This window comes from Pan troglodytes, chromosome 13 (genome assembly GCF_028858775.2).
Source record: "Pan troglodytes isolate AG18354 chromosome 13, NHGRI_mPanTro3-v2.0_pri, whole genome shotgun sequence".
Classification (NCBI taxonomy): domain Eukaryota; kingdom Metazoa; phylum Chordata; class Mammalia; order Primates; family Hominidae; genus Pan; species Pan troglodytes.
This window is the reverse complement of record NC_072411.2, coordinates 37,157,456-37,174,535: the sequence shown is the minus strand read 5'-3', so window position 1 is coordinate 37,174,535 and position 17,080 is coordinate 37,157,456. Positions and strand designations below refer to the sequence as shown.

Genomic DNA, 17,080 nt, shown 5'->3' with positions numbered 1-17,080 from the left:
TGACATATGAATATAAAAATCCTAAAAAAAAATAAAATAAAATCCAGCTGTATAAAAAGGGAAAGCCCAAGTGGGATATATATCAGGAATGTAAGGATGTTTTAATACTCAAAAATCAGTCAATGCAATTAACCACATTAATGGAATAAGGGAGAATAAAATAGGATTACCTTAATATACAGGAAAACATTTGATAAAATGCAATACCTGTTCATGATTAAAAAAAACAACAACAAAACTCTAAGCAAACTAGGAATGGAACTTCCTTAATATGATAAGTGATATCTGTATCAGGTGCCTTCAATGACTATCATATGCTTTCTTTCTGAGGTTGGGAACAAGAGAATAATGTCCAGTATTCAACACTGTACTGGAGGTCCTAGCCACTGCAATAAGATAAGAAAAGTAATTCAAAAGCATAAAGATTGCAAAATCAGAATTCAAATCATCTTTACTAAAAGACGACATGATTGTGTATGTAGAAAACTCCAAATAATCTCTAAACTACTAATAAGTCAATGTAGCAAGATTGTTATATCCAAGGTCAATATATAAAAATCAACTGTTTATATCTATCAAGGGAAAAAAATTGGAAAATGAACTTTTAAAATACCATTTATAAAACCATTTAAGAAATTACAAATACCTTGGAAATATATCTAATGAAAGATATGTAAGACCTCTACATTGAAAACTAAAACACTAATGAGATAAATGAACAGAAACTTTAAATAAAATTGAAGATATTTAATGGACTCAATATTAAGATGTCAATTCTCCATAAATTGATCTACAAATTCAATGCAATCTGAATTAAAATCCCAGCAAGATTTTGAATATGTGTTTGTTTATAAAAATTAACAAGCTGATTCTCAAATTGATATAACAATGCAAAGGCCCTAGAATAGCTAAGATAATGTTGAAGAGTAACAAAGTTAGAAGATTTACACTACCAGATAGACTTATTATAAAGCTACAATAATGATGACAGTACATTATTGGCACACGACAGAGACCAATGGAACAGAATAAATAGTCCAGAAATAGACCAAAACACATACAGTTGCTTGATTTACATCAAAGATATCACTGCCACTCAATGGGAAAAGGCAGATCTTTTCAACAGTGGTGGTGGAACAATTCAATCTCCCTATAGAGAAAAGAGAATCTTAACCTGTTCCTCTTACCAAACAATTAATTTGAGGTGGGTCACAAACAAATGATATAGGTAAAACAATAAAGCTTCCAAAAGAAAAGAAAATATCTTCAGTACTTGGTAAAGAGTTCTTAAGCAGAACACAAAAAGCACTAACCACATAAGAAAAACAAGGATAGATGAGACTGTATTAAAATTAAGAACACCTCTTCAACCCAAGGCATCATTAAGAAAGTGAACAGACCAGGTGCGGTGGCTCACACCTGTAATCCCAGCACTTTGGGAGGCCCAGACAGGCAGATCACGAGGTAAGGAGTTCGAGACCAGCCTGGCCAACATAGTGAAACCCCATCTCTACTAAAAATACAAAAAATTAGCCAGGTATGGTGGCACACTCCTGTAGTCCCAGCTACTCAGGAGGCTGAGGCAGGAGAATCGCTTGAACCCGGAAGACTCAGGCTGCAGTGAGCCGAGACCACACCACTGCACTCCAGCCTGGATGACAGAGTGAGACTGTCTCAAAAAAAAAAAAAAAAAAAAAGAAGAAGAAGTAAGTGAATAGATAAGCAACAAAATATTTGCAATACAAGTATCTAAGGACTCATATCCAGAATATATGAAGAATTCCTATAAAGTAATAAGAAAAAAAAAGACAACTGCTTTAAGAAAAAAATAGGCAAAGGCCTTGAACAGGCTTTTCACCAAGAAGATAGACAAATGGGCAATAAATATATAAAAATCTGTATATGCTTCAGGAAAATGTAAAACCACAAGATCCTACCTCCTACCCTTCAGAAAGGCAAAAATTAAAATGACCAAAAATATCAAGTGTGCAGAAAAGAGTTAATATTGCAGGTCTGAGACTGCCATTCTTAGAAAGGCCTGCTTGAAAGTTGGCCCTTGGCTGGCACCTGAGAACCTGGATTTTGAGAAGGTTCCCACCATTCCCAGAACTGATAAAAATGACTCACTATGCCTAAACAGTTTGTGCAAATAATATGGTTTATGTTGAACACCTACTTTCTTTATGGGAGTCTAGATTTTGGTATGGTTAACCCTATGCTTAAGCAAAGGATGCCTACTTGACCAGCCCCTACTGATAACTCCCACTGCTGTGCCTCTAACAAGCTTCCCAGGGAAGACAACATTTCACACATGTGGTCACAATTTGTTGCAACAGGAATTAAGTGCACTCTGTGTAACTACACTAGGGGAAGCTTTTTGGAAGCTTAAACCTCATCTCTTTCAAACTTCATCCCATGTGCCTTTTCTCTTTGCTGATCTTCTTGTAATAAATTATAGCCACGAGCATGATTATGGGCTAAGTCTTATGAGTCTTCCTAGAAAATCACTAAACCTGGGAGTGGTCTTGAGAACACATCAAATGGGGAGGATTCTGTAGAATAACTATACTACTATAAATTGTTGGTGAGAAGGTTAACTAGTTCAACCACTTAGAGAGACTATTTAGATAGATCTACTAAAGCCAAAACATATTTGCACCATATAGCCCAATAACTCTACTCTTAGGAATATATCCAAAAGAAAATGAGTGCCTTTGTCTACCAAAAGAAACAAGAATGTTCACAGCAGCTTTATTCATATTACCCCAAAGTGAAAACAACCCAAATACCCATCAACAGGTGAATGGATAAACAAATTGTGACAAATTCATAGAATAGAATACTAATAACACATGCACAAACACTGAAGCCTGCAACAACAAGGATGACTCTCAAAATCGGTAAATAAAAAAGCTCAATGGTATATAATGTATGATTATACAACGAAAGAGTACACAATGTATGATTACATTTATATACAAAAGAGTAAGCAAAGCATGCCATTTAAAAGGTTCAAAAACTGACAAAGCTAACCTATGGTGATAAAAGTTAAGAGAAAGAGTTGCTGGAGGGGAATCCTGGGCTTCACTATCCAATACATCTGGCTATTTAATTTAAATAAATTAAAATTAAAAATTTAATTCCTTAGAAACATTAGCCACATTTCAAGCACTCAGTAGTTACATTTGGATAATGGCTATTGTATTGAATGGGAAAGACAGAGAATGTAGAGAATTTCCATCTTCACAGAAAGTTTTATTTATCAGCACTGTTCTAGGATGATGGGAATTTTCTGTATCTTGATCTGGGAAGTAGTTATATGCATGTATCAATATGAAAAAACTCACCAAGCAGTATACTAAAGATTTGTGCACTTATTTTTTTATTTTTATTTTTTGAGACAGGGTCTTGCTCTGTTGCCCAGGCTGGAGTGCAATGGTGCAATCATAGTTCACTGCAACCTCTGCCTCCCGGACCCAAGCCATCCTCCCACCTGAGGCTCCCAAGTAGCTGGGTCTACAGCCATACACCACCACGCTCGGCTAATTTCTGTATTTTTTGTAGAGACGGGGTTTTGTCATGTTCCTCAGGCTGGTCTTGAACTTTTGAGCTTAAGCAATCTGCCCACCTTGGCCTCCCAAAGTGCTGGGATTACAGGCGTGAGCTACCATGCCCAGCCAAGATTTGTACACTTTATTGTATTAAGTTATAACTCAATAATTAAGTAAATACATGAACATATGTTTTTAAAATGACTAGCAGAAAACATATACAATATATATAACTGTAGATTCACATCTAAAATATGAAGAATTCATATGAATCAATAAGAACAGGAAAGCAACCTAAAAGAAAAATCATAGGCGATTCACAGGAAAGGACGGCTAACGAACATATTAAAAGATGCTCAGGTTCATGAAAATTCAGAAAAATACAATCTAAAACACTGAGATACTACTTTTGACCATCATGTTAACAAAAATTTATATGGTTGGTAATACCAATTGTTTATAAGAAATTGAGGCTGGGCACAGTGGCTCATGCCTATAATCCCAGCACTTTGGGAGGCCGAAACAGAGGATTGCTTGAGGTCAGGAGTTTAGGACCAGCTTGGGCAACATAGCAAGACTCCATCTTTACAAAAATTTTAAAAGTGAAAAAATCAGCCTGGCATGGTGGTGAGCACTTGTAGTCCCAGCTACCTAGGAGGCTAAGGTCAGAGGATCACTTGAGCCCAGCAAGTCAAGGCTGCAGTGAGCCATGATCATGCCACTGCATTCCAGCCTATGCAACAGAATGAGATCCTGTCTCAAAAAAAAAAATCCATAAAACCATGTATTAATATGTACACACATATATGTATTATACATCAATGCAGAGAAACAGTTATAAGAAATATAACCCAAACCAATAATACTTGTTAGTTACTTCAAGGAATGCAAGTCAAAATTAGTGGATGGTGGCTTTCACTTTTTATTTTTTTGAGACAGGGTCTTGCTCTGTTGCCCAGGCTGGAGAACAGTGACACAATCATAGCTCACTGCAGCCTTAACCTCCCGGGCTCAATTGATTCTTCTACCTCAGCCTCCCGAGTAGCTGGGACTACAGGTGTACGCTACCCCACTCGGCTAATTTTTTTTTTTTTTTTTTTTTTTGGTAGAAATAGGGTTTACCATGTTGCCCAGGCTGGTCTTGAACTCCTGGGCTCAAGCAATCCGACCCCACCTCGGCCTCCCAAAGTGTTGGGATTACAGGCATTGAGCCTCTTTCATTTTTACTAGATTACAATTTTCACAATAAAATGTTTTCAGGCCGGGCACAGTGGATCATGTCTGTAATCCTAGCACTTTGGGAGGCTGAGGCAGGCAGATGGCTTGAGTTCAGGAATTTAAGACCAGCCTGGACAACAGGGCAAAACCCCACCTCTATAAAAACCACGAAAAATTAGCCAGGCATGGTGGCATGCACCTGTAGTTCCAGCTACTTGAGAAGCTGTGGTGGGAGGATAACTTGATCCCAGGAGGTCAAGGCTGCAGTAAGCTACAGTCATGCCACTGCACTCCCACCTGGGTGACAAAGAGAGACTCTGTGTCAAAAAAAACAACAAAAAAACAAAACAAAACCCTTAAAAACAACTATTGCTGCTGTTGTTGTTGAGTTATTGCTGTTCTACATCCTAATGGTGTATATGACTTCAAACTATATTTTTGAACAGATAAAAGCTAATCATATAATTGAAGGATATTTACTTTTGTTCTCTCTATATATTTTTGGATTTTTTCTTTTTCTTTAAGTCAATAAATTTTTATTCAAGGAATTCCATGTTGTGATTTCTTCCACTGTCCATCAAGGTCACTTCAGATCCTCTAAAGAGCTGGAGTCAAAAGATTTATCTTCAAGTTAGCCTTTTTTAATGAAACTGATGCTTATTTTAATCCAGCTGTCCTGTTAGCCCATAATTCTTTTATTTTGGCTTCTGTCATCTCCTTTTAATATGGATATACTGATGAAGTCTTCAAAATTCACCAAGAATCTTTGGGATCTAATTTCTTCAACCAATTTACTTTAGGGTCCTTTTTACTGTAGGTGGTGGATCTGCCTGGTTCTCAATTTGACACCCTAAGCGATCATACTCAAGAATAGTACAGATGTGTGGAATACGCCAATACCTTTAACTACAGACATCATGTTCTCAAGATAAAAGCCTTTAAAACAAAAAGCCATCGTAGGTATCAAGTCAACATGAAATTGGAATGCAAAATTAATACTGCTGAGGATTTCCTTCATATCCCATGCTGTTTAACTATCTCTTCCACAGTCCTAGAATCAATCTTTTTTAATTAAGAGACAGGGTCTGTCTTTGTTACCCAGGCTGGAGTACAGTGGTGTCATCAAAGCTCAGTGCAGCCTCCAACTCCTGGGCTCAATAACTCTTGCCTCAGCCTCCTCTTCCTGAGTAGCTGCAACTACAGACACATGCCCCAATACTCAGCTAATTTTTAAATTTTTGTGGAGATGAGGTGTTTGTTACTTTCTTATACAGGCTGGTCTTGAACTCCTGGCTTCAAGCAATACTCCCACCTTGGTGTGGGGCTTGCAGGCTTGAGCCATTGTGCCTGGTCTGGGACCAACCTTTATGGCTATCAATATTCCCATCAGTTAACTGTCTCAGGTATCATAATATCCCTTCTTATATGTATCAAAACTCATACTGAACAATGAGTTCTGGGTTGCAAAAGAGGATTTATTTTTTGCACCTATCCATAAGTCTTTGTCCACAAGTTAAACAAAAACATACATAAGTGCAGTCGGATTTTCTTTTTTAAACATCTGAGCATTCACTGCTCAGTTTATAAATCACCTTATATATGATGACGTGATCTACTTAAACTTCAAAACATTTCTCAATTACAGAAATGGCAAACCTAAAAGCCCCAAAAGTTTATTTAGATTTCTTTAATCTTTAAACATAGACTTTGTCCAATCTTTTAAAGGTCCTTGATTAAATCAAGACCACATTTATCTATGTCATTGGGAAATCCTTACCTTTAGTTTCTTTAAACAGTCTATATCTTTATCTTTAAACATAAACACTTTTTTTTCTTTTGAGACAAGAGTCTTGCTCTGTTGCCCAGGCTGGAGTGCAGTGGCACGATCTTGGCTCACTGCAACCTCCCACTGCTGGGTTCAAATGATTCTCCTGCCTCAGCCTCCCCAGTAGCTGGAACTACAGGTGTGCGCCACTGCGCCCAGCTAATTTTTGTACTTTTAGTAGAGACAGGGTTTCACCATGTTGGCCAGACTTATCTTGAACTCCTGACCTCAGGTGATCTGCCCACCTCAGCCTCCCAAAGTGCTGGGATTACAGGCGTAAGCCACCGCATCTGGCCTAAACATAGACTTTTTGGATAATTTTCCTTACTCAAAGCACTATCTTCTACTAGGATGAAGTTATATAAACCACAAAATAAATTAAAATGGAAAGAACTAGTGCATCCTACCTGGGTTACTGGAATGTAGAGAGGTTCTCCATTATGCAGCAGTGTAAGCTTCCCATGCTGATAGAGCCGTCCTTCCGGCCTTAAATTTGCCATCTCCTTAGGTCCTCCTTTCTTGCCACTCTCTTGTCCATTTCCTTTAAGTTCTTCAGTATCACTTAGGCATTCAAAAAATTCTTCTTCGCTGTCACTCCAGGAATCCCAAGATTTTCCTACCTCTCCCTTTTCCTTATCTGTTTCTTTTAGATTATCTGGCACCAAGTGGTCTCCTGCTTTTCCAGCATCCCCTGGATATATATTAGTGACATCTGAAGCACTTGTCTTTTTCCCCTCATCACGTGCCTTCTTTCTTTCAATACAACAATTTAACATCTTAAGAAAAGAGAAATAACATTTATAGTTGAATTAGTTACAGAAAAATAAAAATCTACCTACTGCTTGAAAATTTAATTTTCACTCTCCACTTCTCAGGACCTTGCGAATTGCAGTGACTACTGACTATAGGCAACCTACAGCAGCACCATGAGAACAGCATGTAACCCATTATTACATTTAGTATTAGAATAATCTCTGATTAAATCAAGACCACATTTATCCATGTCATTGAGAAATCTTTACCTGTAGTTTCTGATGCAGTAAACAACACCTCAGATCTGGGGGTCCACTTGCTAATCTATCAAATAAAGTAAGGAGAAAAGAAAGCTTAGTTTTAGTAAAATTGCTTCAGATATGATTATTTTCTATACTACCATAATTTTTAGCTATATTGATAAGAAATCAAAACTAGATTTCCACAGGTAAGGTAAGTGAATTCCAGAGGGGGAGCACATAGAATTAAAAGATGAAAATTTATTTTATACTCCTTGTCCACAAATCACCAATAGCAAATATAATAGATATTTCAAAACATAACAGCAAATTAGTGATAGTTTTCAGGCTAACAAAAACTCAAAATGAGAAAAAGCCCCTGAACCCACTCCAGGAAGTACTAGCATGCAGTATTTCACACCATACAAAATAAATCAGTTTGTGTATTCAGTACTAAATTCTTACAGTGGATTCTCACTATAAAAACCAAGATCTCCACCTGTATTTCAACAGGACCTTGGACTGTCTCTAGTTCTAGGTTCCTCTAGACCACTAGGTTCCCAGCAATCAGCCAGAGGCACTCCCTCATATTCAACATGCTTCTGGGTCTGTAAAATGTTCCAGAGCGAACTGTCTAAAACCAAGAGAGAATCCAGCTAAGCAGAGATCGGCAAATGATATAAATGTTTTTGGATCAGTAATCATTTTATATTGCTCAAAATCATGATTCTCCTATCATAGCATGGGTAGATGAGCACTAAACTATGCAATATCAACCTATGTGCTAATGAAAATGTTCTGTTTGATTAAGTAAAATGTCAATTACAAAAAACAGGTTTTTTACAAAAGACTTTGAAAATGCATAAAAGTATAAAGAACAAAATAAAAATATAATTTCACACTGGGAAAAACTGATAGCATTTCACAGTATTTATAATATTTTCCTGTACAAATATAGCAACATAATTAAAAGCACTTTGTATATGCATTAAAATATTCTACTTTATTAGAAACAATATGAACATCTGTTATTAAAGATTATTGGGGAAAAAACTGTAATCAATCTAATTTTCTATTGTAGAGATACAGTATAATTTATTTAACTATTCTTTTATGTTTGATATTTAGGTTTTGCCTTTTTTTCTATTATATTAATAAATTTGCTGCAGTGAACACCTCTGAACATAAATCATGTCTAAGCTTCTTGCCACTTTCTTAGGGCAGACTTCCTAGAAGGGGGAAAAAATAGGTCAAAAGTCAAATGTCTGCTAACAAACAAAATCCTATCCAAACAATTGAAAATTGAAATTATTACCCTGGAATCAGAAAGTTGTTTTCCCATCGGAAACGCATTTCAAGAACAAATTCCTGCCAGAGGTGTGCCACTCCTTTCAACCCTCCATGGTAAAAATTGATCATACAGAGACACAAAGCCAGTTTGTATGTTAAACTGTCAGATGGTGCAGACTTGAACTGATTGTAGAGATTCTAAATTTAACAAAATAGAAACAAAGCAAACTTGTTACCAAAATATTTTACACATATAACTGAAAAGTTCGTAGGGAGAGATTTTAATTGTAAAATTAACGTATCCCACCTAAACTAGGCATTATCAAATGTCTAATACACTACTGCATAAACTATTCTTAGGAAGTCCCACATTTTCAAGATTTCTACTAAGATTAAAAAAGATAAAGCTATAGTTTAATGAAGCTAAAGTTACAGCTTTCAATTTCTTCTGTGGAATATCTAGGAAGTATTCCAAATTTCATGTGTTGTTTTAAAAATCTTTTAATTACAAAAATGAGCACGTCTGAAAAAACAAAAATCATAACTATCTAAACTGAAAATGTAAAAAGCCTTTGCTTTTTTCTCTCACCTCATCAAATCTACTTCTCACCAATAACTACTGTAAAGTTTGATATATATCTACACTTCTCATTTAAATTCTTCAACTTCCTAATTTTTCAAAGACTAGACAAAGAGACCATGAAAATTTTACCTAATTTTACACATTTTACTTCATTAAAGAGTTGTCCATTCACTAACTAGTTTTAAAATATCAAAAAGAATCTGCTGAGAAACACAAATTTAATGATTTCACCAAAACTCTACAATGAGGGAAATCCTACAGCTGTGTAGAGTATATTTGTGCTATTTTTTCATTGTTTCCAGAAAAATTCTTGCTACCCAAAATATGTATCTGTGCTAGTTATCTAAATGGAAACCACGATCTCCCATCCAAAATTCCCAAGGTGATTTTTAAAATAAAAATATAGTAAGCTATTAAACTAGAAATATATAGAACCTCTAGAAATTCAGTGCATTTAAAACATTTTAACATTGAACTCCACATCAACTTACATAGTCTTCACTCTCTGATGGAGGATTATTATTATCTGTTGAAGTAGTTCCATCTAATGGTTTCTCAGAAACAGCATCAGGGAATAAGAACTTGAAGGAAAGGAAAAAAATAATCACATTTTAGACCACATTTCCTATTTTGTTGATTTTTATAACTCATATAGACATTATTTAACTTTTTAATGGTTTTGCTGCTCTAACAATAGAAATGTTCCAGTTGTATTGGCCAGTTTGTTCTACACTCTCAAATTTTTTCTATTTTTCTTTGAAAATATACAAGGTTTCAGTGACTAGCCAATTTTAGAAATTAGAATTTTTTTCTTAAAAGTAATCACTTGATTCTGTAAGCTGAAAGGTGCAAAAGCAAAATCTTATCACTGTGACTTCATGCTCACCCAAGGCCATTACATTTTTTTAGTGTTACTACTATCTAAAAAACAAAACCACAAAAGACAATTTAAAAACACTCATGTACTCATGAGGATCTGAAGAGTTACATCATCCACAGGCTTTCATATATAGACTACTAAGAGATGATATTCAAGACCCACAACTTTATTTTATGATACCCCTGGAAAGTAGGAAGCAGTCTAAACCTATAATAACCAATGTACCTTTTCCATGTGGTTTCTGTTTATATGTACATGTACGAGTGGTCAAAAAAAAATCCAGTGTACATGACAACTGAGCTACATGATTTGAATAACATTCTTTAAGAATACAGTCTTAAGAAGGAGGCTCTCTATAGACATTTATTTACAGTCCTTTTATCACTGTTCCTCTCAATTGTTTTGTGGTACTGCTGATTAGTAATCCCTCTTACTATGTATACTTTGCCACACATTATAGAACATGTCCAATAGACTTTTAAAAATTAGATGAACTACTATGTGCCAAGTGCCATAAGGCACAATTACCAGCATTATCCTATTCTCATACAACTGTTTGAGCTAAGTATCACTACCTACATCTTACGATGTACAAGCTAAAAAGTTGGCTAAGAGTTTTGTTCAGATAAATGGCAGGGGATAAGATTAACATTAAGTTTCCAGTTTTCTTTTCAACACTTTTCTTGAAGGTTTCTCCCAAGATTGTCTTAATGCACAAATTTCCGGGAGTATGATTTTAACCACAATTACAGTTAAGAATAGCTATCATTTATCAAAGACCCATATATGCCAGGCAGTGTCACAGAAGATCCTTTAATCCTCACAACGATCTCGCAAGGTTTTGTTAGCCATATTTTATAGATGAGGAAACTGAAGTGACTTATTCAAAGTCATGCAGTAAGTCATGCAGACATTAAACCATGGTGTGGATGGCCCCCAGGCTGGGGCCATTCCACTCTGTTATACCTAGGAGCCACCTTAGCTCTCTATTCATCTCCCTCTCATTCTCACTAAAAGCTTTCTCTCAACTGTTGTCAAAGCAATCCTTCAAAAATATACTTCCGGGGCCAGGTGCGGTGGCTCACGCCTGTAATCCCAGCAATTTGGGAGGCCGAGGCGGGCGGATTACGAGGTCAGGAGATCGAGACCATCCTGGCTAACACGGTGAAACCCTATCTCTACTAAAAAAAAAATACAAAAAAATTAGCCAGGCATGGTGGCACGTGACTGTAGTCCCAGCTACTAGGGAGGCTGAGGCAGGAGAATTGCTTGAACCCAGGAGGTGGAGGTTGCAGTGAGCCGAGATGCACCACTGCACTCCAGTCTGGGCAACAGAGCGAGACTTCATCTCAAAAAAAATAAATAGATAAAATAAAAAATAAAAAAATTCTAATCATGTTGATCTTCTACTTAAACTGCAAGATAAAAGCCAGTGCTTCAGCATGGCAGGTTACCTGCTACTTCTCCAGCCTCAACCCTGGTCATGGTCTGGGAAGCACCCTACAAAATATCAACCGTTCAACATGCTCTCGAACCTCTGCTATTCCTCTGCTTCTAAAGCCTTCTTTTCATCAAGATTCAGCTCAAATGTCCCTCTTCATGAAGCCTTCCCTGATTCCCACTGCCCAGACAGAGACAAATGCACCCCTGCTGTGCTCTCACAGCCCCCTTGCCAGATTTCTCACATGCAACATGGTATCACAACTACTATTTACTTTCCTTCTCACCACTAAACTAGTAGGAATTTTCTAAATGTGGTAACTGTTTTACTCATTGTATATTCCAAGGTCACTGCCTACCACATAAAAGGAACTGGCTATATAATGAATAAATGATTCTGCATATAGACCTATAAAGACAGAACATTTAGTTACCAGGAGAATAGTATTAAGAACATCATTATTTAGCGGTGACTCCTCTACACCTCTGTGTTTTCGGATTTTCTTCTTTGCAGTGTGTACCATATTTGAAACTGATAATTTATGAATTGGAACTGATGCCGGCTCTGTCAATTTTGACAAAGCATGAGTTATATCAGCAGTTTCTATAAAAAGAACAGAAATAAATATAAATTATATCACCAACCTCAGCAGGTGAAAGTGATGAACAAATTGATGATTATATAGAATATTTTACTCATTCTTTTTACTAGTGTTACATGGTCTTGGAATTATAAAATATTAATATACATGTTCAGCTTTATGTGCAAGCATGAGTGACAATGGTGTCACACAAATTATTTCTCCCTAGGAGACTTCAAAATTTAACCTCTAAAACTCTGCTTTTCAAAATATTTTACATTTTTGGTGGAAAGAACTTATTAAATGCCTTTAATGTCTTAACAAGCACTGGGTACAGCCTGGAAAGGAACTGTAGCTGTCTAGTCCATCAAAACTTGATTATCCAACTTAATTCAAAATGAGAAAACAGATGAAAAGTTGCTGAAAAATGTGCCAAGGAAAAACAGTAAGACATTTGAAAGTAATGTTAAAAAAAATGTAGGTTACCTTTGCCTTCTTCCTCAAATGCAGATCGTCCAAGAATCTCATCAGTTGACTCCTTTCGACGGCAAATTTTAAAAAATTCAGTAACAAAATCACCTATGTAGGAAAAAAAGTTATTTTTGACACTTAACTGAAAAAAAAAAATCAGTCCTATAAATTAAAGTACATCTTTCCACAAAAGCTATTAACTAAGATATGGTAGAAAGTAAAACCATTCAGTTTTTCCACTGAAAAAAACAAAAATTAATCCTATATCAAAGGTAGCCTTGTTCTTTTCTTTCTCTCCATGTCCCAGGATATTTAAAAAGCTTTTCCTTAGAATTCCTTCTAGAAGGAAAGAAAAAAATAACTGTACCTAATAGTACTTACTATATGCCTCAATGAGACACAGTATCCATTTGTCATTAAGTTATGTAAGTAACAAGAACTTACTCTAAGTATGTAGTAATCTTTCCCCAACTGCTACACTACTAGAATCTAAATCCATTAATAAAATTAAGAAGAAACGCTAAAGACATGTTTCTAGAAGATTAGGAAATCATGTAGGATAAAGATATTTCAGTTTCTGCTACATATTAATGGTATTCTTTCCGTCATTATTACTATTATTATTTATTTATTTATTTATTTATTTATTTATTTTGAGACAGAGTCTCGCTCTGTCGCCCAGGCTGGAGTGCAGTGGCGCAATCTCGGCTCACTGCAAGCTCCACCTCCCAGGTTCACGCCATTCTCCTGCCTCAGCCTCCCAAGTAGCTGGGACTACAGGCACCCGCAACCACGCCTGGCTAATTTTTTGTATTTTTAGTAGAGACGGGGTTTCACTGTGTTAGCCAGGATGGTCTCGATCTCCTGACCTCATGATCCGCCCGCCTCTGCCCCGCAAAGTGCTGGGATTACAAGTGTGAGCCACTGCGCCCGGCCCATTATTACTATTATTATTTTTGAGACAGGGTCTTACTCTGTCGCCCAAGCTGGAGTGCAGTGGCACGATCATGGCTCACTGCAGCCTTGACCTCCTAGGCTCAGGTGATCCTCCCACCTCAGCCTCCTGGGTAGGCTGGGACTACATGTGTGCATCACCATGCCCAGCTAATTTTTGTATTTTTTGTAGAGACGAGGTTTTGCCATGTTGCCAAGGCTGGACTCAAACTCCCGGGCTCAAGCAATCCACCTGCCTCGGCCTCTCAAAATGCTGGGATTATAGGCATGAGCCATTGCACCCAGCTGTCTGTCATATTATAAACAGAGGTAAAGCGATTTGAATCTTCTGAACAGCTACAATGTTTACACAAATAAATGAATGCTTAACAAATACTATCAGTGCTAAGATACATCAAGTACATCTAAATTTTATAATTCACCAACTAATTCTGAATTAACCCATAACTTTTTTGAGGCTTCTTCAGAAAGGTAGGAAAAGTCTATAATCTAGTCATACAAAATATTAAAAGAGGTAGGGTAAGATCATGGAACGTTAAACTAAAATGAGAATACTTTCAATTCTAAGGTCCTCAGCAATTACCATACAGTAACAAGATGAGGAATAATAATGTTACTAAGAAGCAACTTAGTACGTAAACATAATATGTAGTAATTCAACGATTAAACAACAGAAAGCATTTACTGTTCATTTACTATAACAAAGGCACTGTTAAAAGTGATATATACACACACATACAGGTACATAATCTCATTTGATCCTCCCAATAACCCTATGAAGTAAGTACTAGTGTTATCTCTATTTTATTTATGAGGACTCTGGGGCTTAAAAAGATTAAGAAACTTGACCAACCTGGTGAATCTAGGATTTGAACTGAGGTCTGTCCAACTGTAATACTCTTGACATTGACCCTATACTGTTGCCCTAACACCCTAGACAAATTCACCAATGGTGGACTTACACCTTATACATCTTTGTATTCACTATTATATAGTTAGCACAAATGGCAGCTACTAATCAGCATTTGACAAATAGCATATGAATGATAAAGAGCCCAAGGAAACAATGCTTTAGAGAAATGCATCATTACTGTCATAATAAATCTTTGGTAACTCCATCAGTTAAATGGTAATATATCAAGTGATAGAGAGTTAAGGTAGCATGGATGAACATAAAGAAAAGGAGAAAATATTTTCATGTGTACTAAATATAAGGAGGAAAAAGATGACAAGGCACACTGAGGAGATGGGTTCAAAAGACTTCATGAAAGAGATACACCTAAAAAAAGAGAAGGGGACGAATCCCAGACATAAGACACAATAATATTATCTGAATAGCAATTAATATTTTTCAAAGTACTTCCATTTATGTTATTTCACTTGATCCCTCAAATAACCTTGTGAGGTGTATAAGATTATTCACATTTCTTTTCCCATATCAGAAAATAGGCTGCAGATGTGACACAACTCTATAGAAGGGCTCTAAAGCGCACCGTCAAAAACAGTGCTCTTCAGGTCGGGTGCGGCGGCTCACGTCTGTAATCCCAGCACCTTGGGAGGCCGAGGCGGGCGGATCATGAGGTCAGGAGATCGAGACCATCCTGGCTAACACGGTGAAACCCCGTCTCTACTAAAAACACAAAAAATTGAAGGGCGTGGTGGCGGGCGCCTATAGTCCCAGCTACTTCGGAGGCTGAAGCAGGAGAATGGCATGAACCCGGGAGGCGGAGCTTACAGTGAGCCGAGATCGCGCCACTGCACTCCAGCCTGGGCGACAGGGTGAGACTCCCTCTCAAAACAAACAAACAAACAAACAAACAAACAAAACAGTGCTCTTCAGATAACACACGTCTAGAGGGGCAACAAAAGGCAAAAAGGGCTTCAATAACAGAAATAGAAGATGCAGACTATGCCACAGGAGGAAGGAAAGGGAGTAACATAAAAGCATCCGGAAAAAAAAAAAAAGAAAAAGCATCTTAAGGCCGCGTGGTGGCTCATGCCTGTAATCTCAGTACTTTGGGAGGCCGAGGCGGGCGGATCACGAGGTCAGGAGATCAAGACTATCCTGGATAACACGGTGAAACTCCGTCTCTACTAAAAATACAAAAAATCAGCCAGGCATGGTGGCACACGTCTGTAGTCCCAGCTACTCGGGAGGCTGAGGGAGGAGAATCACTTGAACCCGGGAGGCAGAGGTTGCAGTGAGCCGAGACATGCCACTGCACTCCAGCCTGAGAGAGACTCCGTCTCAAAAAATAAAAAATAAATAAAAATAAATAAATAAAAGCATCAGAAACATAAAGCTGAGATAATGAGAAAATAATGGAGAATTTGCTGGCACTATTCAAAAAAGGATTCACTGCTATTGGCAATGATTTTTTTCCTACATGGTGTTAACTGAAGAGGTGACAAAGTATAAAGAATGTATGCAGTGTCTCCGATTTGGAAGTTAGGCAGATCAGCAGTATTTCAGGAAAGGAGCATAATATACCTTACCTAGCAAACACTGAGGATTCTCAGCTTTTCGAACTCTAACAGACCAATGTGGAGCTTGAATAGGATCCAAATCACTAAAATGCAAACCAATAAATATAAAATCCTAATTATGACAATCTGCAAGATTCATGAACTTATTAAAATGCAGTCTAATGAAAACATAAGACAAGCAATCCATTTAGCCTCCCTTAAACTTAACTCTTATCCAGATACATGGAGCCATTTGGATAAGTTTTTAAAAAATAACATCATAAGAAATCAAAGTCCTTAGACAATAAAACACAAAAGGGAACACTAAAATCAAAACAAAATAATAAAAAATGCATATAAAAATTACTAGCAATTTGAGAGTTATTCTACTGAAGTTTTTTAATCTCAGTGTACTACTACACTTCACATACTTACGAATAAACATCATTATCCACAATGATCCCTTCGGTCAGATGAGGCCATGTAGTAGCTAAATGGAGTTCACTAAAAAACATAAAATACACCCAAAAGCTTTAATACTGACTCAGCAATTATATTTAATACTTCTAGAAAACTATACCAAGGAAATAAAAGTATGTTACAGTGGCATTATTTATAATACAACATACTGGAAACAACTTATTTAGCAAATGGTAGCACATCCTTATGAAGTTAATGTTTTGCAAACATCTCATTATACATAATAGCCAAAAAGCATAAATAACCCACCAACTAATGAATGGATAAACAAAATGTGGCATATCCATACAATGGTATATTTACAGCCATAAAAAGCACAGAAGTACATTAGTTCCCCCTTATCCACAGC

At 36.7% G+C, this 17,080-nt stretch overlaps 1 protein-coding gene and 1 non-coding gene across 17 annotated transcripts in view; both read right to left on the bottom strand.

Moving 5' to 3' along the window:
• The window catches only part of RAB3GAP1 (RAB3 GTPase activating protein catalytic subunit 1), a 198,652-nt gene that overhangs the window by 84,870 nt on the left and 96,702 nt on the right, over positions 1-17,080 (bottom strand). For all 16 annotated transcript variants that reach the window (XR_008546775.2, XR_010150072.1, XR_008546776.2 and 13 more), the window contains 8 exons: positions 16,687-16,755; positions 16,282-16,355; positions 12,847-12,939; positions 12,214-12,383; positions 9,951-10,040; positions 8,902-9,074; positions 7,617-7,671; positions 7,002-7,370 (listed from right to left, as the gene is read on the bottom strand). Coding sequence is in view for 9 of the 16 variants with exons in the window: in XM_054679795.2 (XP_054535770.1) it covers positions 7,002-7,370; positions 7,617-7,671; positions 8,902-9,074; positions 9,951-10,040; positions 12,214-12,383; positions 12,847-12,939; positions 16,282-16,355; positions 16,687-16,755 (1,093 nt within the window). In the remaining 7 variants the exon portion in view is untranslated. The remainder of the gene's footprint in view (positions 1-7,001; positions 7,371-7,616; positions 7,672-8,901; positions 9,075-9,950; positions 10,041-12,213; positions 12,384-12,846; positions 12,940-16,281; positions 16,356-16,686; positions 16,756-17,080) is intronic.
• On the bottom strand, positions 6,180-6,307 carry LOC112208498 (small nucleolar RNA SNORA40). Its single transcript, XR_002942976.1, has one exon. It is a non-coding gene; the product is annotated as a small nucleolar RNA SNORA40 (small nucleolar RNA).